This window comes from Rhinatrema bivittatum, chromosome 2 (assembly GCF_901001135.1).
Source record: "Rhinatrema bivittatum chromosome 2, aRhiBiv1.1, whole genome shotgun sequence".
In the NCBI taxonomy this organism is placed as follows: domain Eukaryota; kingdom Metazoa; phylum Chordata; class Amphibia; order Gymnophiona; family Rhinatrematidae; genus Rhinatrema; species Rhinatrema bivittatum.
In genome coordinates this window covers 220,971,613-220,998,113 of record NC_042616.1, presented here as the reverse complement: position 1 = coordinate 220,998,113, position 26,501 = coordinate 220,971,613, and the positions used below count along the sequence as shown (strand labels likewise).

Sequence of the window (26,501 nt, the reverse complement as noted above, 5' to 3'; positions counted from 1 at the left end):
AGGTGATTTACTACTCTTCAGTTTGTCAATCAGGCCTACCACATCTTCTAGGTTCACCGTGATTTGATTCAGTCCATCTGAATCATTACCCATGAAAACCTTCTCCATTACGGTTACCTCCCCAACATCCTCTTCTGTAAACACCGAAGCAAAGAAATCATTTAATCTTTCTGCGATGGCCTTATATTCTCTTAGTGCCCCTTTAACCCCTCGATCATCTAACAGTCCAACTGACTCCCTCACAGGCTTTCTGCTTTGGATATATTTTAAAAAGTTTTTACTGTGAGTTTTTGCCTCTACAGTCAACTTCTTTCAAATTCTCTCTTAGCCTGTCTTATCAATGTCTTACATTTAACTTGCCAACGTTTACGCTTTATCCTATTTTTTCTGTTGGATCCTTCTTCCAATTTTTGAATGAAGATCTTTTGGCTAAAATAGCTTCTTTCACCTCCCCTTTTAACCATGCCGGTAATCGTTTTGACTTCTTTCCACCTTTCTTAATGTGTGGAATACATCTAGACTGTGCTTCTAGAATGGTATTTTTTAACAATGACCACGCCTCTTGGACATTTTTTACTTTTGTAGCTGCTCCTTTCAGTTTTTTTCTAACAATTTTTCTCATTTTATCAAAGTTTCCCTTTTGATAGTTTAGCACGAGAGCCTTGGATTTGCATACTGTTCCTGTTCCAGTCATTAAATCAAATTTGATCATATTATGATCACTATTGCCAAGCGGCCCCACCACCATTACCTCTCTCACCAAGTCCTGTGCGCCACTGAGAATTAGATCTAAAATTGCTACCTCTCTCGTCGGTTCCTGAACCAATTGCTCCATAAAGCTATCATTTATTCCATCCAGGAATGTTATCTCTCTAGCATGTCCCGATGATACATTTACCCAGTCAATATTGGGGTAATTGAAGTCTAAAAATCAACCGAAGCAAACCTTGCACATAAGCAAGTACTCACATAAACATGGTGCAGGAAAGAATATACAGTTCCATCGAAAATTCAAATATACTTTTATTATGTCTTCAGGCATTCAAAGTTCAGTTAAGTGCGGCAACTCCATTTCGAGTAAACAAACAGAAATTTTTAAAGTCCCCCGACACGGTCCGTGTTTCGGGTAAGCTGCATCAGGAGGGACCACAGCGGGTTTATAATCTTTATAATCTTTGGCGCTCCTGATGTCAACCACAAAGATTATAAACCCGCTGTGGTCCCTCCTGATGCAGCTTACCTGAAACACGGACCGTGTCGGGGGACTTTAAAAATTTCTGTTTGTTTACTCGAAATGGAGTTGCCGCACTTAACTGAACTTTGAATGCCTGAAGATATAATAAAAGTATATTTGAATTTTCGATGGAACTGTATATTCTTTCCTGCACCATGTTTATGTGGGTAATTGAAGTCTCCCATTATTACTGCACTACCAATTTGGTTAGCTTCCCTAATTTCTCTTAGCATTTCACTGTCCATCTCACCATCTTGACCAGGTGGACGGTAGTATACCCCTATCACTATAGTCTTCCCCGACACACAAGGGATTTCTACCCATAAAGATTCAATTTTGTATTTAGTCTCATGCAGGATGTTTATCCTGTTGGACTCTATGCCATCCCGGACATAAAGCGCCACACCTCCTCCCGGGTGCTCCTCTCTGTTATTGCGATATAATTTGTACCCTGGTATAGCACTGTCCCATTGGTTATCCTCTTTCCACCATGTCTCTGAGATGCCAATTAAGTCTATGTCATCATTCACTGCTATACATTCTAATTCTCCCATCTTACTTCTTAGACTTCTGGTATTAGCATACAAACATTTCAAAGTTTGTTTTTTGTTTGTATTTTCATTCTGCTTTTTAATTGATAGGGATAATTTAGAATTTTTTAGCTCAGGTGAGTTTTTAGTTACAGGCACTTGGACTATTTTTCTAATTATTGGAACCTCACTGTTGGGATGCCCTAATTCTAATGCATCATTAGTATCCTTTGAAGATACCTCTCTCCGAACCATGCACTGCTGAGCGACTGTCGGTTTTCCCCTTTGTTCTAGTTTAAAAGCTGCTCTATCTCTTTTTTGAAGGTTAGCGCCAGCAGTCTGGTTCCACCCTCCACCCTCTATTGGACGCGCGTTTTCGATGTGCTAGCGTTACCCCTTATTCAGTAAGGGGCCGAAAACGTGCATCCAAACCCCCAAACCTAATAGCACCCGCAACATGCAAATGCATGTTGATGGCCCTATTAGGTATTCCTGCGCGACTCAGAAAACAAAAGCCGCACATTTTGCTTTCAGAAATTAGCGCCTACCCAAAGGTAAAGTAAAACTGCTTTTCTGTGCACCCTCCGACTTAATATCATGGCGATATTAAGTCGGAGGTCCCGAAAGTTTCCAAAAGTAAAAAAAAAAAAAAAATTGAAGTTGGCCCGCGGCACCATGAGCCTTCATTCACAACTACCCAATTATATATTTCCATATTATAATCCCATCCTAACATTTCTTTTTAAGTCTAGTGAAATTCCTTGGCTGGAGGCTGAATTATTATTAACAGTAGTAATGCAGGTTCCTGAAATCTCTTTCCTAAGGCAGTGGATAGTAGAATAGGATACCCAAAAGCAGGTATTAGTATGTATGAGATATTAAACATGTTACAAGTTTATATTACAAATAACTGTAGCTGTAATAGAGGAAGAACGTGAGAAGGAATGGGGGAGATAGAGAAGATGTGTATGGTGGCTACAGATAAGTGTGGCTTGAGCACCAATTATGAATGTAAATTTTGCATGGTAGCATAAGATGCCAGTATATGCTTTTTACACATTCCCATTTTCTGTTCTGGAGACACCTCTGGAACTCTGAAAAAGAAAGCTATTGGACTGTCCATCCCTTCTAAATGCTGGGTGAATGCTGCACCTATATTATTTTCTCCAGCTCCAAGTTATAGGAGAAAAATCTTGGGTGTGATATGGATGTGCCAGCATAGGGGGCAGATATCAAAATGTATTTCAGTTTAGTCTCAGCATCTGTTTGCTGCTCCTCCCAAATGTAATATTCACATTTCAGCTGGGAGTACAGTGGCGCTGCCCATGCAGCACAGTTGTGCAGAACCCAGTAAGTTCCAGAAATGACTTACGTGATTTCCGATTGGTTGGGAGAGGCAATTTCTGTATCAGCTCTACTCTCTCTGTGAATCTACAGACTTACCATGCTTGCCAAAGGTAACCCCCAGAAAGAAAACTTCTGCTGTACACAGCTGGACTTTGGCAGAATTAACTTTAAGACCAGCTTCTAAAAGTGCTTTCAAAATCTCTCTCACATAAGCCCAAGTGTGCAGATTTAAAATGTCATCTACATACTATATTATATTTTCTCTGCAATACATGTGTGAGGGCTTCATGCATGTCTTTGCGAAAAATAGATGGAGAATCTTTGTAACCCTGGGGACGTACAATCCATGTATATTGTTTATTTTGTAACTGAAATACTGTTTTGTACTGGCATTCAGTTGCCAGGGGCAGACTCCAAAAAGCATTAGATATGTCGTAGACTGAGAAAAATTGACACTTGGGGCAAATGTTCACAATGTTACATTCGTAAAACTTAGTATATATGTGTGTAAGTATCCTCTACTCATGTATTCCGTATTTTCTAAAAGTCCAAACCTTGTGCGTATTTTCACTTTCGTGCACATATTTATGCGCTTGGAAAAAGGGGTGGTCTGAGCCGTTCTGGGCAGGGCCAACATTTAAGTGCATAAGTTACTATTTTAAAAGATATTTATGCAGGTAGATCTGCTGGCTTATTTGCATAATTTTACATATGCTAATTATCTGGCATACATTATATGAAATGTTTATTGTGTAGTACTGACTGGGTGGGAGGTCTGGATGAACTGGGGGAAGTTCAAGCTGAAAAATCAGAAGGGTTTAAATGACTTGCAGGTCTGGATAAATTGGTCACCTAATTGGTAAAACTGGTAATTTCCTTGATGTGCACATATTTTCAAATGTACCAATTTATGCATGTAAGTCCTACTTTATTTTCATGCGTAAAATATACATTTGCATATTTTTAAAATAGATAGGAAAGTACACATGTTCAATGTAGTGATATACGTTCTTTCAATGCATTCCCTAGATATGCGTATTTTATAAAACACACATATATTATATGCATGGGTTATAAAATACTAGAATAGATCTGCTCACAGCCAAATACACACATATACGCCAGGCCACGTGCATTTGTTTGAAAGTTATTCTCCCTGAGTTCAATTTGGAAGTCATTTCACAGTACTAAGCTTTCATTGGCACCACAGATTTTGAAACTTGATTTAGGGAGCACTAAATCTCCAGGATCCATTTAATTTTACCAGGTCTAACCAGACTCCCTTTCTTCAAGCATATTTACAGTTTTGGTTACTGGCTCCACTAAGTCTAGGAAGTAACAGTCATAGATAGTACAGCATTTTCAGAGCGTCATTGGACCTAGTCATGTCAAACAAACCTACAAAATTGACCAATGCCATGCATTAGGACTCCTTCCAGAAACTTACAATCATGGGCTCTAAATGTGGACACAATGGCCACTGCATGATGACTGACTCCCTACCTCTTCTTGGGCTGTGAACACTGCATCCCCAGCCTTGACCAACCTGGCGAGCAAAGGACTTGTGCTAGAAATCAAACCCAGTCCCTTTGCATGGCAGTGCACAGCACAACCACTGAGCTGACGAAAGACCCTAATTCTATTTATAGAAAAAATATTTTGAAAAGTAGAGCAGAATACTGTGCATTTTTTTTAAATCAGTGAACAGTGTGTGTGCGTGCATGTGTGCAGTAGGAAACTGAATAAAATGTTAGAAAAAATAAGGCTAGGTTTGGCAACAAACATTTATCTTGTAAAATGCTATTGAAGGGCAAGAAAAGTAGGCAATATTTAATCAAAACTAACTTTCTGTATATTGAGAAAAGTATAAAACTACATGGCTGATGTTCTAATGAATCAACCCATAGCCATTCTAGTGGGCATGCATTTTCTTTGAACAGTGCATGTAGTGTACCCTTGAAAGAAAACGCCACTTACCGTGCACTGGGCATCATTTGAGTAGCAGTACTCACCCTGTGTAAAATGGAAAATTTTACTTTATAGTTATCATTTTTAGAAATATCTAGTAGCTCCCTCGCTTCCCTCAAAGCCACCATGCTGGCCAGTGTGGCAGTATCACAAAACTGGGACTTACCTATCCGTATTGGCAAGAATGCAACAAAAGGCACTGCACACAATGCTTTGTCCGGTAGACGGTTACTATGTGGGAGGCAGTTGCCATGTTTTGTTCTATTTTTGCCAATATGGCAACTCTCAGGGGAGCAGGGGATTATCGAAAGCATCTTAAAAATAATAACTTAAAAATAAAATTTTCATTTTGTACAATCTGACAGTACACTCACTGTGTGAACTTTGGCTATGCTGCCCCATGAGTAATTTGTGTTGTTCTACAAGCACCCCGACCAACAACGGTCTAGAAAGCCCAGAAAACGTCCCCTAAGGAGTCAGAGCGCATTGGGCATTTCTCCTTTCCTGCTGGGGTCTAAGACGGGCACAGCACCAGCAGACGAACCGTATCAGGGCATCATTGCTTTCCATGATGCCAAACAATGAGTGCAATAGGGTCAACTTTCAAAGCTTCTTCTGTACGGTAAGAAAGAGGGGGGAAACGTCTTAAATTCTTAATGGAATGCTTTCAAGTAAATGATTGTTTTGCAGCAGAAAGCAATAAACTTGGTCATTTTTTATTAAAATATGGGTCTGCTCCCATAAACCCTGAACATTTGGACACTCTGATCCAGGCAACATCTCACCAATAAAAACAAATGACTAATTTGCTCAACAAATGAAAAATGATAGCCCTATGAAAGTTACAACATCATCCGTGATCTGTTTAATTCACAGTGTCCCATTTCTCTGATACATGGACTTAATACCATAGCCCTACTTATTTTACTCTTATCCAACTCCTTTTTACATTTTTTTTTATTCTTGGCTCTTAATGCAATAATAATACTAATGACCCTCCAATGACTTAAATAGCTGTAAACTTTAGGGCAATTTATATCTTACAAAAAATAGTTATTTAACTATCATGTTTCTTTTTCAATATTTGCAAATATAACAGAAACTCATTTCATTATGATAAGTACTCACTTTGGGGTTAGGGTCTCAAGCTGTGTCTGTTTTACACTTATCATGATGGGAATGAACCACACTCTTGGGCCGTTATGTTGGATGTGATCTTTTCAGAAGTCCAAGTGACTTTAATTTTTCCATTAACTGCCATGAACTGGTTCTCATTGCAGGAGGTTTGCTTTGGTCTACCTTTAATGCTCAAGTCATACTGGGGCAGATTTTCAAAGAGTTACGCGCATAACCCCCGAAAAGCTGCCCCTGCGCACGCTCGGTGATGTGCACAAGCCCCGGGACGCATGTATGTCCCGGGGCTTCAAAAAAGGGGCAGGAAGGGGCGGGTCCGGGGGCGTGGCGGCAGTCCAGGGGGTCAGGGGGCGGTCTGGGGGCATGGCAGAGGTTCGGAGGTGGGTTAGGAGGGTTTTTAGATAGGGCTGGGGGGCAGGTTAGATAGGGGAAGGGAAGGAAAGGTGCGGGGGGGGGAGGGGCAGAAGGAAAGTTACCTCCGAGGCCGCTCCAATTTCGGAGCGGCCTCGGAGGAAACGGAGGAAGGCTGTGCGGCTTGGCGCGCGCAAGTCACACAATTGTGCACCCCCTTGCGCGCGCTGACCTTGGATTTTATAACATGCGCGCGGCAGCGCACGCATATTATAAAATTGGGCATAGATTTGTTCGCGCCGAGTTGCGCGAACAAATCTACGCCCGCGCGCAGGTTTAAAGATCTGCCCCACTATGCATACTATGACAATCAGTCATGAACCTTACCCTCAAACTAGAGTATATTGGGTAGGATCTTATCTCTTGAATTTACTGCTAGTATTCTTAATACTTGCATTGTCTCAAAGAGAACTTCTTTCTGGAGCTCATAGGGTGTTATATGTACAGTAAACTTATCACGGTGTGCTTGGAAGTTCTTTTTAGTCAAGTTGGTGGCACCCAATGCAATTGCAACTATTTCTGTATCTTTCTGCCACATGTTCTTGGTGTCTGATTGCATCTTTTAGTATTTGATAATCTCCTGTCTCTCCTTATGTAGTACAGAACAGTCACTTGGTACTAACACTGTTTTTCTCCTTTACAACAATGTCCAGTTTTCCAGCATCATGTTTTTGATCAGTCTCATGTGATCACAACTTCTTCATTCTCTGCAATTCTTTCAAGGTCATGATCCTAGTGTTTTTCTGGTATAGCATGCTTACACAATTTCCAGTGGATGAGTCATACCAGCTTATTGTGCCTTTCTGTCCAGAGGCCTTCTGACATCAGCATGTTGTATCCAGCAATGAGATGTTTCTAGTTCTGTGGTACAGAATCTGCATTTATCTGTTCCTCCAGTTTTTTCTATGCTTGCTGTGAGCCAACTTGTTTGTACTCCACAGTTCTTTGCTGCAATTAGCAATCCCTCAACTTTAGGTCTAAGTTCTCTTCTCCTTAACCACTCTAGTATCAGATGTTGATGTACATGTGGGAGCTGAAATAATGCTTTGCTAATTATTTATGCATTTTGGCTGTAATCTGCTTTAGGCTCTAATATTGGAAAGGGGGGAAATCAAATTTCACTAAATAAAATAAATACATTTGCCACTTGCTTTTCCTTGATTGCTGGTTGTTACGTTTGCCCCCCATGAGACGGCCCACTCACCTGACGCTGCTGACACCGAGGCGCGCCTTACGGCCGGATGCCACAGCCATCTCCCGCTAGGGCCTACCCTTTAAGCATGCGCACAAGGCACGTGCTGGCCTACGTAGGCCCCGCAGCGGGAACCACTCCTCCCAGCGCAACCTGATGATATCATATGGCCAGGTATTTAAAGTTCAGCTGTGCGATAGAGCATTGCCTCAGCAATGGGTTGTCTACAGCCTTTGGAGTGTGAGTTGCTACGTTTCTGTCTTCATCTTTCCAAGCCCTGCCTTCCTTCATCTCCCCAAGCCTGCCTGTCTCGTCTCCCCCAGCCCTGTCTACCTCCCTTGTCTCTCTTGAGCCCTGCCTGCCTACTTCATCTCCTCTAGCCCAACCTCTCCTCTGACTGATTCTCAGATTGACCACAGCCTGGACCATGACTAGTCTTGCCTGCCTACCTCTGACCAGCCTGGATCTTGATTATTCCCACCTGCTGCCTGCCTCTGACCTCAGCCTGAACCATAACCATCCCTGGGTGCCACCTGTCTCTGACCCCAGCCACGACTAGGACTTCCCATCACGCACAACTTCACGAGACTCACACCTAAGCCTCTGCTGGCCCCCAGAACCCAAGGGCTCAACCTAAGGGGAAAGAGACAGGTAAAGGTGAAGCCCTAGACCAGTCTCACACCAGGCTGGGCTTGCCAGCTGTCAGTGAGGAGTTGCAGATCCTTCCCTGTAGGTTGAGCCAATCTCCCCACTGCGACAAGGCTCCACGATCCTTACACAGGTTCAACTCTTTAAAGAGTTTTCCTTTTGTTTTGCAAATTCTGTTGATTCCCCATGTGTGCTAGTGGATTCTCACTCATTTCTTCTATTCTTCAAAGCACTTATCTAAGTTTAAGGATGAAAACTGTGGCCATGTACTTTTGTCCATCAGTAATTTTTGAGTATTTGGATCTGCTGATTCAATTAAGTATGTATGGGTGCCTTGGATAGTAGCTCTGTATGTATCGCCTTTTTCTGAAGGACCCACAATTCCTTTAACTCTTGGCATGTATAGTGTTGGCATGCACTGGTTCTGACAGAATAGCTGGAGGGCATGACATTTTCTTATTCTTATATTCAAGTGCTTGAGATCTTTCTCACATCACTCTACAATTCCCAGGTTGTATGAAAGTGTGAGGTTTACAAAATTGTTGATAACTAGTATCTTAGTCCATGCTATGAAAGCACTTTTCAATGTTAATTTCAGTCTTCTGTAGTTATCTAGCTTATGAAAGAAGTAATATTTGAGAGATAATTTTTTTCTTTCTTTATTGATAGGCTGAGGAAAAGAAGGGTCTAAGATAATATGAACTAACATGATTTGTATTATATGATATGTTGTTAATTAATATATGTATTTTTTGTTAGTCTTTTTTATGCTACACCTGTCGGTCGCAGACGGCTGCGACCTCTCATGCTCACCTCTTTTTGCCCTGCACCTTCAATCCTAGGAAGAGTGGCAGCCTCTGCCAGCCAACGCTGACCTCCCCGGCATCCCTGGGATAGCGTGGGTGCTGCCGACCGCCATCTTATTTATGGAATCACCTAAGATGCACGCGCGCAAGGGCCTCCTTTGTACACGTCATGGCGGGAACTTCGGGGGCGTCCCCTCCGGATGATATCAATAGGGATGTGCAGCCCGAAGGTTTATGTTCATAAGTCCATAAGTCGAATGGGGGGCTCATTTGCGGTCAATATGGACATATGGAGAATTCCATAAGTTGAGTCTATGTCCATATGTGCAAATAAAAATTTAAACCCCTCACCCTCCTTAATCCCCCCCAAAACTTACCAAAATTCCCTGGTGGTCCAGCGGGGAGTCAGGAAGCCATTCCTCCCAGTGGTTTTGCGAGGAGCACGTGACGACCGCATCACGTCGATGACGCGGCCGTCACGTGGTCCACCGGGGTTCCGCTCCCGGAGCCCTCGTTTTGAACAAACTGAACTTTTGGCCAGCTTGGGGGGGTCAGGAGGCCCCCCCAAGCTGGCCAAAAGTGCCTTTTGGGCCCAACGAGGGGTCCGGGAGCGGACCCGAGGGGAATTACGTGACGTCCGCGTCACTCCGTCGTGACGCTGACGTCACGTGGTCCATCGCGGTTCCGCTCCCGGACCCCTCGTTGGGCCCAAAAGGCACTTTTGGCCAGCTTGGGGGGGAATCACGTGACGTCACTCCGTCGTGACGCCAACGTCACGTGGTCCATCGCGGTTCCGCTCCCGGACCCCTCGTTGGGCCCAAAAGGAACTTTTGGCCAGCTTGGGGGGGTCAAGAGGCCCCCCCAAGCTGGCCAAAAGTTCAGTTTGTTCAAAACGAGGGCTCCGGGAGCGAAATCCCGTTGGACCACGTGACGGCCGCGTCACGTCGATGACGCGGCCGTCACGTGGTCCACCGGGATTTCGCTCCCGGAGCCCTTGTTTTGAACAAACTGAACTTTTGGCCAGCTTGGGGGGGTCAGGAGGCCCCCCCAAGCTGGCCAAAAGTTCCTTTTGGGCCCAACGAGGGTTCCGGGAGCGGAACCGCGATGGACCACGTGACGTCGGCGTCACGACGGAGTGACGCGGACGTCACGTGATTCCCCTCGGGTCCGCTCCCGGGACCCTCACGGAACTTTTGGCCAGCTTGGGGAGTTTTGGTAAGTCTTGGGGGGGGGATTAAGGAGGGTGAGGGGTTTAAATTTTTATTTAGATCAACAATCGCGATTTCCAACGTATTCAACATAGCTATGTTGAATAAGTTGGAAATCCGATCGTTTACGCCTCATCATTTTTTTAAGTTAAAAAAAAAAATAAGTTGCGTTTTCCATTAAAGTTCAAAACGAATGCACACCCCTAGATATCAATTCGTTGCTGTGCTTAAGCTGACCGGCCCGTTGCTTCTACGAGTTAGCAAGAAGTTCCCTCGTTGCTGAATCTGCTCCATTCTTGAACTTCAGTTCCAGATTCTCTCTTGGAGTGTGGACACTCTGGGTACCCGCTCCTCAGGGGCCCTTCCATGTTCCTGGCTATCCACTTCTCGGAGAGCCTTCCTGCCTTGGACTTCTACCTGTCCCACTTCTCGGGACACTCTCCTGGAACTACCTCTTGTAAGTACATTCTACAGACTTTAATTATACCAGCTTACTGAAGCTTTCTATGGTGTACCCTGGGCTTCGGGCCACTACAGTCCCTCTTCAGTAGAAGTTGTTACTGTGTACCCTATGTTGCAGGGTAGTGCCATTCCAGCTACGAGATCCACTTCCAGGTTCCTGCACCTTTGTCTATCTCACGAGCACCATCTTCAGTACAGACATCCTCGGCGTACCCTGCTCCACGGGCTACTACCGGATCTGCATTTCTGAGGTAATCTCTAATCATCTACAGGGACTTCCTGGCATACCCCGCTCTGTGGGCCACTACTGGATCTGCACTTCTGAGGTACCTCTACTCATCCGAAGGGACTTCCTGGCGTACCCCATGCTGCGGGCCACTACCGGACCTTCACTTCAGTGACATCACCCTGGGTATATCTCATTGCTCAGAACTGTATTTATTTACATCTCCCACTCTGAGGGCTCTGCCTTCCTTCCTTGATAATAAAGTCTCTGCCTAACAGCTGTGCCCTGCACTGCTGAGACCGCGCCTGCTGAAGGTGAGGTTTACAGGGCTTTTCCCTGTAGGCGGAGGCACCTCTCACCTTGGCCCAGGGTTCACATCCATACAAAAACATAACATTTTAATTTTGTTGTGAACCACCATGATTGCACACAGAGTGATGGCATAAATTAAATAAATAAAAAATCAGCAATCTTTTCTCTCAGTGATTTGTTCTGGATTTTTACACTTTCATCTATTCTTTCGGAGCAGTGTCTCCAAATGGGTTTGTTTTTTTGCACACCTTGACAGGAATAAACCTCATTCATAAGCTAGGTTATGTCGGGAATGATCTCAGTCTCTCAGATTTACTGCTAATGCTCTTCTCAATACTTGCACTGTGCCAAAGAGAGTCTCCTAAAGTTCACAAGATGTAATGGGGATAATTTTCAAAAGCTTTTACACATTTAAATAAGTTTTTTGAAAATTATCCTGAGGCTGTACATGTAAAAGTATACACAGAAGTGATTTTGTGTGTACTTGAAAGAGGCATTCCTGGGATGGAGATGGTGTGGGAACACATTTACTTGCATACTTTCGATTTTCAAAATTATGAGCATCAAAGTACATGTACACATTTACACCTGCATATGCTGTACAGGGTTCTGCATACAATCACTAATTCTCATAGTGGACTTATGTGTGTAAATCTGTTTTGATAATTAGAACTGAAGTCCAGAGTACTTTATACATGTTGGCTGTTATAAAATTACCATCTTAATGTATAGGCAAGATACCAAGGTGCGCCTGGAAATTCTTTTCTAATCAGGCCAGTAGTGCCCAATACAATTGTGACTATTTCTAAATCTTTCTGTCATATTTTTTTTGGTCTCTGATTGCATCCCTAAGAAGTTGAGGATCTTCCTCTCTCCATACCATTCCATAGAATAGTGGCTTGGTATTAACATTTCTATCAACAAAGTACTCCTTGTGGTTTTTCTCTTTTACCACAATGTCTTGTTTCCCTGCATTAAACTTTCTATCAGTTGGAATGGGAGTGTCCTGTCTGATTCCTCTTTTGATGTCATAATTTATTGTCTGCAACAGCATGTTTCTCCACAGTGTACAGGACTGGATAGTGACATCAGTAAAGGAACTGGTTATACATATAGGCAAAATAAAATAAATCTGTAATCACTGGATTTTGGAATTTCCTTGCTTGGTGATGGCATTTTTGCTCACAATTATTGACAATTGATGCAGAGTCCAGAACCCAATAAGGACTGAAAGAGAGAGAGAGAGAATACCTAGTAATAAGGCGCTCATCCCATCATTTGGTTTCCATTTTGCCAAGTTGTGAAAACAGACATCTAGGGGTCCATATTCAGCAGCATTTAGCTGGATAACTTGTGAATTATCCAGTGAAATGCTGACTTTTTAATATTTTGGTCACTTATCCAGCTAAAGTTTAGCTGAATAACTCATTATCCAACTAAAATTTAGCTGGATAACGTGGAGTGTTCCAGGGGCATGTCTGGGTGGAGCTAGATAGCTGGATAAGTTATCCGGCTAACTGATATTCAGAGTTAACCAGACAACATATATGGTGAACTCTGGTCATCCGTACAGTTCTAAAGTTAGCCAAACAAATGTATTCGGCTATCTTTAAGGTAGCCAGCTATATTCAATGGTGCAGCTGCACCACTAACAGCTGGATAAGTTTATCCAGCTAACTCTGCAATTCAGCCAGACTGAATATGGACAGTTATTCAGATTCCCTGCCTCTTGGTTTTTAACTAGAACTCCTTCTTAATGTTAGATGAGATTGCTCTACTAACAACCAAAAGCAGTGGATTGGATGAAAATATCAATGTGAATAAATGTGAATAAACCCATCACTTACTTAAATATCCTTGTGACTCTTTTTGCATGGCAGTTATTGGGCAGTCTTTATGCGTTAATAGCAACTGCTTCAGCTGTGCTACCTCATTTTTCAGCATTGAAACCTCATTCTAGGAAAAGAAAAAAAGAGAAAAGGAACATGAGCAGGCACTTACATCTTTTACGGACACCAAGTCTCGGATGATCCAATACAACTAGAGGACGATTTTCAAAAGTAATTTACCCGAGTAATGGGGTTATTTGAAAACTGCCTACTCCTCTATGCAGGTGTTCCCAGGGTAGAGTTAGGCTGGAAAAAGTACCCACAGAAAAAGCAGGTGCAAATCTCTGCAAGCGCTTTTTCCTCGGGCAGTTTTCAGAGGGAAAGTATACTAATACTTTACTTTTGAGAAATGGTACAAAATACCTCGGTACTTTGCAACTGCTTGCTTACATAGTTTTGAAAATTGCCTTCTAATGACCAGTTGGATATATTTGTCTTACTTTTCCACTTGCACAGGGGTCAAGCAGAAACTCAGGGGAAAAGGTCACTTATGTTTGTGCAGTCTTAACCTTACTGGCTTGTTGGAAGAGTCTTCTCAAGAAGAATCCAGCCGGGCTACTTTGCTGGTATCCTTTCCGTCTGAACATGGTTATGCGCTTGTTTTTTGGGGTTTTTTGTTTGTTTCAAAATAAAAAGTTTTTTTCTGGAACGGATTATCTGGATGTTCCCAGGCTTTTACAGAGCCTTGCAGAAAAAAGAAAATTGTTTCTAGCCATGTGTCAAGAAGCTGTTGCTCTTGGTGTGGAATTTTTCGTAGTATCTACTGCAAATGCTGGATAACGTTAAATATATTTTCTTTTGAGCCTTCTCAGCTCTAATTTTTGCTAGACTTTAGAAAGATGACAGACTCCAGGACAAGCAATGTTGGGTCTGATAATGTATGATTATGACATTTTAAGGGGTACTGTCCTTCTTCATTGAGGATATATATCATATTTGGTTTGAATTGTATATATATATATACCTGCATCTGCTTAATTATTGGCAATTTTCCTTTGAAATGTTATTTAAATGCCACCTCTGTGAAAGGCTAAATATGAGTAATGTATATATGTTGCCTTTTTTGTTTCCTAACTTATAACTCACCTTGAGCCACCATGAAAAAGCATGAACTAAATAAATAGTAAGGATTTATATTTATATTGTAATATATATGCTACATTTTGATTATATTACGTTTGTATGGTAAGAATGAATGCTAGTAAGTTTGAAGAACTCTTTCTAAATACAAATAACACACTCCCTTCTCAGCTCCCATCTAATTGGTGTTTACCTGAAGGGTTTCTCATTGATGTGGTTCAAAGGACTATATAATTTTGTTTTCAAAACTGCAAGGTAAGATTGAGTCATGTTAAAATATGGCTTCTTCATTATTATGGTGGTTGATAGGTTAATGTTAATAATTACAGTACTTCTGCTCATAACTTTGCAAATTGTTATTAAACAGATATACATCAAAACATGACAATTAACATTAAAGGGCCATTTTGGAACCAGTTCATTAAAGTGCACTACGTTTTATAGGTTTGATCCACAGGGTCAGTGCATAAGTCTCTTCAGGTGGCGTTAAAATGATCACAGCCACGTGAGTGTAATAAATTTAGTGCACTTTAGTACATAGAGGGATATGAGCTAAAGAGTTTATTAATCATCTTATTTAAATATTTTACACACACAGCTGAGATATGCACAATTTTAGTGTGACCATGCTGTATTGATTTGCTGTGAGTTTTCACACTCTAATGCTTCATGCACTTTAGTGAAGTTGACCCCATTACATCTGTTCAAAAACATGTTTAATATATCTGATCCTTAATGTTATGAGAAGAGTACTCTGTTTGATGCACATGCCCTTAGGTCCACAGGTTAGACTCAATGTGGTCCAGTACATCCTTATAGTCAAGGCTTCAGCTAATCTCAGTTTGTAAAGTTTTAATTGAGAAAATATCCAAAAATAAAAGACTGAAAGTAGAAGATATCCCAAAATAGATATTTTAAATTGAAGCATTATCATTAGTTTAGCTTCCAAAAAAATGAGAATTCTTTCACATGTACAGTACAACGCTCGCCTCACATGTACAGTAGATCCAGGGAAATGTTTAGTTTTGAAAAATTTTAAATTTAATCCATTTCTTGCTTATAGACAGACTTAGGGCCTGATTTCCTTCCATTCTGTCTATGGGAAAAAAGCTTAGTAAATCAGGCTCTTAGTAATGTTGACATATGTTTCCAAATCTAATTGCCAGTGGCTACACTCCAATCCATGGGCTGCATGACTTCATCCTTCATACAAAGAATATTTTTGTCACAAATATGCTGTTGCCAGTGTAAGACTGATTAAACCTTCAACATAGACTAAAATGTGGAAATTTCTAGCAATGAGAATGTTAATGGGCATGGAGTGTTTTGTAAGAGCAATTGTTTAAAAGCTATATAGGTGACACCACGAGTCACTAGATGTTGTCCAGATGATCAAGGAATAGGCAGCAAGAGCTGTGGCTCTCCAGGCTCCTGAAGAAGGAGGAGCGTTTGGCCTTCCTTTTTCTTGAGTGAAGGGGTTGCTCTCTCAAAATGTTGGAGTGGGTTCCAGGAAGAATTCAGCTGCAAGCAGTGCCTAGAAGAGTTAACAATCCCAGGTCTTGGGGATAAAGAATCTAGTTCAAGAGGCAGTGTTCACATGACAGCTGAAGAGGGAACAAAGATTTTGGTGTCTTGTTGGGTTTCTGGAAGGGAGAGTGTCCCTGGGAAACAAGTGGACATCTCAAACTTCCTACAGCTCTGCTTAAACATCTTTGTGTTTGGTGGATTGTTCAAGTCAAAAACTATCTTTTCTGTTTTTTTGTACACCTGAAAAAGTTTAACTTCAGTAAAATTTTTTGAGTTTTGAAAAACACCCAGTGTGGGTGGACTGTTTTTTGAGAGAGTGTGCATGTGAATCCCTTGAATCTTGCAGCATTTTGCTGCCTCGTATTAGAAAATCCTGAGCCAGAGTCGCAGCCAGCTTTGTCCTAGACTACAGCAACTGAAGACGGGCCCTTGCCTAACACGAGAGTATTCAGTGAAAGGCAGATACATCAAAAATAATTACTAAAATGGCACTGTAGCAATATTTGGCTCATTTGGACCCAGTAATAACTTTATCTCTTTTGTTTATTACTGGTTTTATTTACATGAACTTGTGAGGCAATGTTCATGGAGATCTTCTTGTTCTCATGGCTATTTACTGACATCATATCTCTTCTCTGCAGGTTGGGATGTTTCTTATTGGAGCAACAGGAAAATTATACACAAAGTTACTGTAGCTGAGTTTTCAAGACCACATACATCTATTCTCTGAAAAAGAGAGCGGTGTGGTCTCAAAATCTCAAGCACACCATTTTGGCATAATTTTTGTGTTGGTCCAGTGAAGGGTATCACAGCGTGCAAAGAATCCAATTAACATGAATGAAGTATTTTCATACAAGCACTGACTCTATTTATTTTTTTATTCAAAAATTATTTTTAGCCCACGCCCTCCAATGTTCAGAGCAGTTTACAAAGAACATAAGAACATAAGAAAATGCCATACTGGGTCAGACCAAGGGTCCATCAAGCCCAGCATCCTGTTTCCAACAGTGGCCAATCCAGGCCATAAGAACCTGGCAAGTACCCAAAAACTAAGTCTATTCCATGTTACCATTGCTAATGGCAGTGGCTATTCTCTAAGTGAACTTAATAGCAGGTAATGGACTTCTCCTCCAAGAACTTATCCAATCCTTTTTTAAACACAGCTATACTAACTGCACTAACCACATCCTCTGGCAACAAATTCCAGAGTTTAATTGTGCGTTGAGTGAAAAAGAACTTTCTCCGATTAGTTTTAAATGTGCCCCATGCTAACTTCATGGAGTGCCCCCTAGTCTTTCTACTATCCGAAAGAGTAAATAACTGATTCACATCTACCCGTTCTAGACCTCTCATGATTTTAAACACCTCTACACAATCAGCTGACATACAAAGAACATACACATATATTCAATTTCCTTTCACTCTAGAGATGGGCAAGTAAGAGAATGTGATTGGCTGGCTGAGGCCAGGGCTCTGGCTCAGCGCTTAGAGCCAAATATGAACCCCAATCAATTTAACTAATACAGGTATAGCATTCTAACCAAAGACAAAACATTTTTCAGCCTTTTCATATCTCTGTTATTTATCTGGTTTATTCCTTTTTTTCTTCTTCTCCATCTTTATTTTGTCTCATTTCTTTTTTCAATTTTTCTTTTTCTTGCCTTTCTCTCATATCATCAGCCTTTTTGTCCCCTTTCTCCTTCCTCTATATTTGTGTACCTAATCTGTATCTACACCCTCCTTCCCCTGGCCCCATCTCCCTCTTCTCACTCCAGCTTGTCTATAGCTCCAGGACTGCATCATTAATGAACTGAATATTTGTAAAATTCTTCTCCATTCCTCCCTTTCAGCTCCCCAGTCCATCTCCACTGTTATGTTTTGGTATGGATGTGAACCCTGGGCTGAAGTGAGAGATGACTCCGCCCACAGGGAGGAGCCCTGTGGGCCTCACCGTCGGTAGGCACGGTCTCAGAGTCTTAGGACACAACTGTAAGAGAGACTTTATTATAGAGGAGAAAGGGCAGAGCCCATGGAGCGGGAACTGCAGTACAGATACAGTTCTTGAGCAAGGGGTATGCCCAGGGTGATACCTCAAATGTAATTATCTGGAGGTGACCTGCGGAGCAGGGTACGCCGGGCAGTCTTCTCAGGAGTAGAGCTGTTACCTCAGATGTGCAGATCTGGTAGTGGCCCGCAGCATGGGGTATGCCGAGGATGACTGTACAATGATGCTGAGGTAGTCAGAGGTACGGAAGCTCAGAAGGTTCCCGAAGACGTTAAGGCAGTAATCTGTAGAGATGTGAATCGGAACCGGAATCGGTTCTGATTCCGGTTCCGATTCACATCGTGTTTTATTTTTGTCCGGCCCGATCGCGGTTTTGTTTATCGGCTGCGCCTAAGCCGATAAACAAAAAACCCACCCCGACCCTTTAAAACTAATCCCTTAGCTTCCCCCACCCTCCCGACCCCCCCAAAAACTTTTTACAGGTACCTGGTGGTCCAGTGGGGGTCCCGGGAGCGATTTCCCGCTCTCGGGCCGTTGGCTGCCACTAATAAAAATGGCACCGATGGCCTTTGCCCTTACCATGTGACAGGATATCCGTGCCATTGGCCGGCCCCTGTCACATGGTAGGAGCACTGGATGGCCTACAATATTTTCAATCGTCCGAAGCCCGATTCACATCCCTAGTAATCTGTAGCATAGGAAATGGTGAGGCGAATCCTGCTGAGGAGAGCGAGGTAGTGGCCCGAGGCACTGGGTACACCGCAGGGAATCCCAGCAAAGCTCGGTAGAGTAGAAGTACGAGGGAAGTACTCATGAGGCGTGGTACCCAAAGGAAGTCCTGAGAGTAGAACAATCAGCGTGGGGTATGACAAGGATGACTGTACAATGATCGTGATGCTGAGGTAGTCAGAGGTATGGAAGCTCAGAAGGTTCCCGAAGACGTTGAGGCAGTAATCCGTAGCATAGGAAATGGTGAGGTGAATCCTGCTTAGGAGAGAGTGGTAGTGACCCGAGGCACGGGGTACACCGCAGGGAATCCCAGCAAGGCTTGGTAGAGCAGAAGTACAAAGGAAGTACTCATGAGGCGTGGTACCCAAAGGAAGTCCTGAGCGTAGAACAATCAGAAGTTCAAAGGCAGGAAGGCCCTCCGAGGAGCGGATAAGCCTAGGAACACGGAAGAGTCCTGAGGAGCGGGAACTCAGAGCGTTTCCTCCAAAGCCAGGAACTGGAACCGATAGTCCAAGAGTAGTGGATTCAGCAATGAGGAAACTCCTTGTTAAATCATTAGTGCATAGGGCTGAATTGCTTAAGTACAAGTAGCAAGACTACGTCATCCGGAAGGACGCCCCCAAGGTTCCCACCATGACGTGTACATAGCTGGCCCATGCACACGTGCACCTATGTGACTCCAGAAGCAAGATGGTGGTCAGCAGCGCCCACGCCGTCCCGGGAATGCCAGGGAGATCAGCGGTGACTGGCGGAGGCCGCTACTTGTCCTAGATTTGATGGTGCAGCAAAAAAAGAGGTGAGCATGAGAGGTCGCAGCCGTCTGCGACTGACGGGTGCAACAGTACCCCCCTTCTTAGGGCCCCAGCCCGGGGGTTTCGGTTTCCTAGCATGGGAAACGTGGAATTGCCGGATCAATTCCTTGTCCAGGATGTTGCTTGCAGGCTCCCAACTATTTTCCTCGGGACCAAATCCTTCCCAGGATATGAGGTACTCCCAGCACCTTCCATGTTTTCTCATATCTAATATATCCTCGACCTGGTAGGTGATGTCCTCTTCAGCGGTAAGAGGTTGTGGTTCAGGTGTCTTCCTTGAGAATTCTGATAATATGACAGGCTTAAGAAGAGAGATGTGGAAAGAATTGTGGATGCTCAGCGAGGCAGGTAACTGTAGGCTATAGGAGATGGGACCCATGTGGCGAAGCACAGCGAAAGGCCTAATGTATCTAGGTGCAAATCAGACAGAAGGTATTTTTAGGCAGATGAAGCGGGTACTGAGCCAACACTTGTCCCCAGGTTGAAACTGTCGAGCGGCTCGGTGGTGAGCGTCATAGAATCTTTTGGCCTTCTGTCCAGCCTTCTGCAGAAGTTCCTTGGTGTGCTGCCAGAGTTGATGCAGTTCTTGTGCCGACACCTGGGCTGCTGGAGATGGTAGAGGTGGTAAAGGTTGTCATCCATAGACAAGTTGAAAGGGTGATGACCCTGTAGATGCTGATGGATGGGAATTCAATGCAAATTCGGCCCAAGGAAGCAACTCAGCCCAATCGCTTTGCCTGGAATTAACATAGTGTTCAGTTCGGAGTTAACACTCTGCTTGGAATTAGCAATCTGTTGTTATTTAGAAGAGTTATAGGTGGATCTTTGGACCGGTGGCAGATGAGCACACCCCCGGGGGAAGATCCCGAGAGGGACCACCGGTCAGGCTCAGAGTATGGAGACAGACACACACTAGTTTTTTTATTAGACAGTATACTGAACCACCATAAGTAGCAGTAGTGAGCTGGAATGCCCGGCTGGGCTGTAGTCCCTCAGATACTGGAACAGCGATCCCTGGAGGCTGAGCTGTAGAGAAACTGAAATATAGTGAGTAGGCAGGGTATGCAGAGTTCATGTACTGAACCAGATGGTAACACTCACACAATGTCTCATAGAAGCCCAGGAGCTGGAATGTATAGGCCCTCAAGGAGAGAGTACCTGGTTCCAGGGAAAGCTCTGAGAGAGCAATGGTAACTCACTGATGTAGTTGGCAGTGATGACTTCCAGGCAGAAGAGAGTACTGAGTATGTCTGGGAACGAGGGCCCTGTAGGAGCAAGTACCGGTTCCAAACTGTCACCTGAGAAACAAAGGCGAGAGCAAGGCCCCCGAGGAGCAGGTACCCCTAGTAAGTCTGAGGAGGCAGAGTAGCTTAGGTAGAGTAACCCTTTCCCATGCTAACTCGATGTGTTAGCAAATATTAAGATCTTATATAATCTGTCGCGGGTGACGTCATCTTCGGGCGATGCCCCTGAGGTTCGCGCCATTGCCGGTACTTCAGTCGGGGGCCACGCCACGCGCGCCTCCCTAGGCCTCCAGGAAACATGGCGGTTTGCAGCATCCAGCTGGTCCGGGGACGCCGGAGGACTTCGGCAGAAGAACGCCGCGGCAGCCAATCTTCCCGCGGACGAAGAGGGAGGCGCCAAAGAGGTAAGGAGGGCGGAGAGAGGGCATCGGGAACTGATGGACACAACACATAGGCTCGGAGAAATTGCTTTAGTGTGAGATTTGTTCTTTCAGTTTGTCCGTTTGCCTGTGGGTGGTATGCATTGTAAAATCCAGAGAGATGTCAAATTTTCGGCATAGAGCCCTCCAAAACTTAGCTGTAAATTGGACCCCTCTGTCAGAGAGGATATGTCTTGGCAGGCCATGGAGACAAAAGACATCACGGATGAATAGTTTTGCCAATTCTGTAGCCGAAGGTAACCTGGATAGCACCACAAAATGGGCCATTTTAGAAAAACGGTCAACTGTGACCCAGATGGTATTATTGCCATCGAACACTGGTAGGTCTACTATGATGTCCGTAGAAATATGTGTCCATGGTTCAGTTGGAGCGGGTAGTGGCTGAAGGCGTTCCCAAGGATGGCCTGGTGGTGGTTTCTGGCTAGCACAGGTAGGACAATACTCCACGTAGGCCCGAACGTCTTTTTTCATGGAGGGCCACCAGTAATACCTTTGTAGCATAGCTAAGGTTCGGGATTGTCCAGGATGACCTGTGAGTAGAGAATCGTGGGCCCATCGGTATATTTTCTTCCGGAGGGTCTGTGGAACCACCGTCTTCCCAGCAGGAACCGTGTGAGTAGCAGAGAGAAGTACCCTAATTAGGATTGATGATATGACGTGGCATGTCAGGAACATCCTCCTTAGAAAAGGAACGGGATAAGGCATCCGCGCGAGTGTTCTTGTCCGCTGGGTGATATTTCAGGAGGAAGTCGAAGCGGTTAAAAAATAATGACCAACGAGCCTGTCTGTGATTCAGGCATTGTGCATGCCACAAGTATTCAAGGTTTTTGTGGTCGGTGTAAACCTCGATTTGATGTTGAGCGCCTTCGAGCCACGGGCACCATTCCTCAAAGGCCAATTTGATCGTTAAAGGTTCCTTGTCTCCTATCCCTTAGTTTCGTTTGGCTGGAGAAAAATGCTGAGAAAAGAAGGAACAGGGATATAGGGTATGATTGTCAGTTTGTTGGCTAAGGACTGCTCCAACCCCAATGTCCGAAGCATCTACCTCAATGATGAAAGTTCTTCGGGGATCTGGGTGGCATAGAAGAGGCTCTTGAAGGAACACCTCCTTGAGTTTTTGGAAGGCGATCACGGCTTCAGGGGACCATTGAGAAGGGTTAGCTCTTTTTTGTGTCATGGCAGTAAGAGGCGCGGTCAAGGTGGAATAGTGATGAATGAATAATCTGTAGTAGTTGGTGAATCCGATGAATCTTCTCAGAGCTTTAAGTCCAGTAGGTTGGGGCCAGTCTCGAATACTTTTGGTCTTTTGCGGATCCATCTGGAACCCCTGGCTGGATACCACATAGCCTAAAAAAGGAACGGATTCTTGGTGAAAAGAGCATTTCTCTAATTTGGCATATAAGTGGTTGTCTCTTAATCTCTGGATAACTTTCTTGATGTCCAATTGGTGGTTCTGGAGGTTCTGGGAAAAGACCAGTATGTCGTCAAGATAGACTACTATGCAGGTGTAAAGCATGTCCCTGAAAATTTCATTCATCATGTTTTGAAACATGGCCGGGGTTTGCAAAGACCAAAGGGCATGACCAAATATTCAAAATGGCCATTGCGGGTATTAAATGCTGTCTTCCATTCATTCCCCTGGTGTATTTGGACCAGATTGTATGCCCCTCTTAGGTCCAATTTCATGAATATTTCGTCTCCTTGGAGCCTTTCAAAAACTTTGGAGATCAATGGCAGTGGGTAACGATCCTTCATAGTGATTTCGTTCAGGCCCCGGTAGTCTATACATGGGCGAAGGGAGCTGTCCTTCTTGCCCACAAAAAAGAACCAAGCCCCAGCAGGAGACTTAGAAGGCCGAAAGAAGCCCTTCGCCAAATTCTCGGATATAGGGAACATGGCCTGGGTTTCTGAGAGAGAAAGTGGGTACACCCTTCCTCTGGGAGGCTCGGTATCAGGTAGTAGATTGATGGCACAATCAAAACATCAGTGAGGTGGTAGGGTGTCTGCCGCTCCTTTAGAGAATACATCTTGGTAGGCGGAATATTGTGGAGGTAGACCTGGAAGTGATGAAGTAGTGGTTCTGCATGGCATGGGAGTCACCACCTCGAGACATCTCCCATGGCAAGACTTTCCCCATTGGGATAATTGAAGGGTGCTCCAGTCAAATTGAGGTGAGTGCAATTGTAGCCATGGTATACCTAGTACCACCTGGTGTATTGCCTTATCTAAAACATAAAAGGTGATGGTCTCCGTATGAAGAGACCCTGTGCGGAGACAGATAGGTTGAGTAGTAAACGAGACTTCACCAGGTAATGGCTCGCCATGGATAAAAGACAAGAGCTGTGGTGTGGGTGTCCGGACAGTGGGAATTCGCAGGTGCTCCACGAGTTGTCTGAGTATAAAGTTCCCTCTGGCACCGGAATCCACTAAGGATAATGTACAGAACTCAAGGGCTTCGGAATTCATAGAGACTGGAAGGGTCAGTGTGTTGCAGTCTGGGAAGCTGCAGTCCAGGTGTGAACCCTTGAGCCGAACTACCCTGAAGGCAGAGTAGGTCGGGAGGCGGAGCCACAGGCAAAGGTCTTCACCCGGGAACCAGGAACCCCCCAGGAGGAGCCCGTAGGGTCCTAGAACCTTGGGACTTAGGAGCACAGTAACAGTCTCTATAGAAAGAAGGCCTGGGCAAGGAGTAAACCACAGAGTCCAGTAAACAGTGAGCTGGAAGGCCCGGCGAGAGCGGGGCGGTAGAAGACCAGATAGAGTCTCTAGCTTGCTGTGAATAGAAACAGTCTGTGAGCAGGCCCGGGGTCTGTAGTATGCAGTGAAGCGGAGCAGAGAGAACCGGAGCAGAGTCTGTAGCGTATAGTAGACTGTAGCAAGCTGAAAGCAGGACTGGAGTCTGTAGCGGGCACCAGAGCTGGAACGGATGGTGAGTAGGAACGGAGACGAACCCCAGTCAGGCAGGCAGCCAGTAGAAGCAGAATCTGGAAACGGCAAGGGTCGGAGGCTGGCGGCAAGCAGAGGCAGAGTCGGGAACACGCTGAGGTCAGTGGCAGGCGGCAGGCAGAAGTGGAGTCGAGCACACGCTGAGGTCAGTGCAGGCGGCAGGCAGAAGCGGAGTCGGGCACACGCTGAGGTCAGTGGCAAGCGGCAGGCAGAAGCGGAGTCTGGAACAAGCTGAGGTCAATGGCAGGCGGCAGGCAGAAGCGGAGTCAGGAACAGGCTGAGGTCAATGGCAGGCGGCAGGCAGAAGCGGAGTCAGGAACAAGCTGAGGTCAACCGGAACGTAGAACAGACGAAGCGCAACTAAGAACTACTAACAGTAGCGACCCTTGTTGCAAGGCAATGAGAAGGCAGGCGAATGCCGGTTAAATCAGGCTTGGGGCGTGGCGTCGTTAACCCAGGCGGGGCCAGACTTCCGGTGGCCGTGCGTCCATAATGCGCGTCCTTGCGCGCGTGGCAGCAGAGCGATGATCTGGCAATGGCGGACGCCCTGAAGGCCTAGCGGGACCGCGGGAGCGGCGTTTCCACCACTGGAGGTGAGCACAAGGCAGAGCAGATAGAGGGGAAGCGGTGGAGACCGCAACACAGTGGAGGAGATAGAGAGGTTAGACCTAGGAGGAGTCCTCTGGCGGACCCTAGGTCTTCGAGTTTCCCGGACAGATAGGACAGGTGGAAACAGCTTGACCAGGTTGTCCACAGTAGATGCAGAGTCCTAGTCTTTTCTGGTGATGCTTCTCTTTAGCGGATAAATGACTGCGGCCCAGTTGCATGGGTTCTTCTTCTTCAATCATGGATACCAGCGTAATCTGGGTAACCGGTGGTGCACGAGAGCGAGGAACCCCTGATGGCATCTTCTTGGAAGCTTTAAGCTCGTGTGAGTGCTCACGCAGACGACGATCAATATGTCCGACTAAGTCAATGAGAGAGTCCAACTGATCAGGAAGCTCACGTGCGGCTAACTCATCTTTAATGTGAAAATTAAGGCCTTCCAGGAAAATAGTCCGTAGGCAATCCTGGTCCCAATGTAGTTCAGAAGACAAGGTTTTAAACTCAATAACATAGTCAGTTAAAGACTTGATACCTTGTTGGAGTGCAGATCCAGCGATAGTCTTGGGGGGAGGATCATCAAAAACAGAACAAAAGAGAGCAAGGAAGCCGGTCAAATCCTTGAGAATTGGATCATTATGCTCCCAAAGAGGTGATGCCCATGCCAGGGCTTTCCCATCTAAAAGAGACAGGATGTACATAGTTTTGGACACTATATCTGGAAAGTAGGTAGGTTGCAGGGAAAAATGCATACAGCACTAATTCAGAAAGCCTCTACATAACAGGGGATCACCTGTAAAACGTGTAGGTGCAGGCAAGGGTACTGAGTTGCCGTATAAGCAACGCCTGTGAAGTGGCGGAGAGTTTGTCAGGCGTAGAAGCAGAGTCCAGTCGAGATCTCAACTGGTTAAAAGCGTTAGCCAAAGTCTCTAGTGTCCTCTGTTGTTCGGAGAGTCGTTGGGCCAGGCCAGGGATGGCTTGGAGGGCTGAGACCTGAGCCGGGTCCATGGAGTTAGCAATGTGTTATGTTTTGATATGGGTCAGAGCCGAGGTAAGAGATGACTCCACCAACAGGGAGGAGCCCTGTGGGCCTCACCATCGGTAGGCACGGTCTCAGAGTCTTAGGACACAACTTTATTACAGAGGAGAAAGGGCAGAACCCATAGAGCGGGGAACTGCAGTTAAGGAACAGTTCTTGAGCAGAGCCCATGGAGCGGGAACTGCAGTAGAGATACAGTTCTTGAGCAAGGGGTATGCCCAGGGTGATATCTCAGATGTAATTATCCAGTAGTGACCTGCGGAGCAGGGTACGCTGGGCAGTCTTCTCAGGAGTAGAGCTGTTACCTCAGATGTGCAGGTCCGGTAGTGGCCCGCAGCGTGGGGTATGACAAGGATGACTGTACAATGATCGTGATGCTGAGGTAGTCAGAGGTATGGAAGCTCAGAAGGTTCCCGAAGACGTTGAGGCAGTAATCCGTAGCATAGGAAATGGTGAGGTGAATCCTGCTTAGGAGAGAGTGGTAGTGACCCGAGGCACGGGGTACACCGCAGGGAATCCCAGCAAGGCTTGGTAGAGCAGAAGTACGAAGGAAGTACTCATGAGGCGTGGTTCCCAAAGGAAGTTCTGAGAGTAGAACAATCAGAAGTTCAAAGGCAGGAAGGCCCTCTGAGGAGCGGATAGCCTAGGAACGCGGAAGAGCCCCCGAGGAGCGGGTACTCAGAGCTTTCCCTCCGAAGCCAGGAACTGG

The 26,501-nt window shown here is 44.9% G+C and overlaps 1 protein-coding gene across 6 annotated transcripts in view; it reads right to left on the bottom strand.

Annotated features, from left to right (window-relative positions):
* The window catches only part of CREB5 (cAMP responsive element binding protein 5), an 881,413-nt gene that overhangs the window by 4,601 nt on the left and 850,311 nt on the right, over positions 1 to 26,501 (bottom strand). For 5 of the 6 annotated variants that reach the window (XM_029589189.1, XM_029589190.1, XM_029589193.1 and 2 more), the window contains one exon: positions 13,326 to 13,434. In XM_029589189.1, the coding sequence (XP_029445049.1) occupies positions 13,326 to 13,434 (109 nt within the window). Of the gene's footprint in view, positions 1 to 5,088; positions 5,125 to 13,325; positions 13,435 to 26,501 lie in introns of all 6 variants that reach the window. The other variant, XM_029589192.1, reaches the window with a different exon arrangement.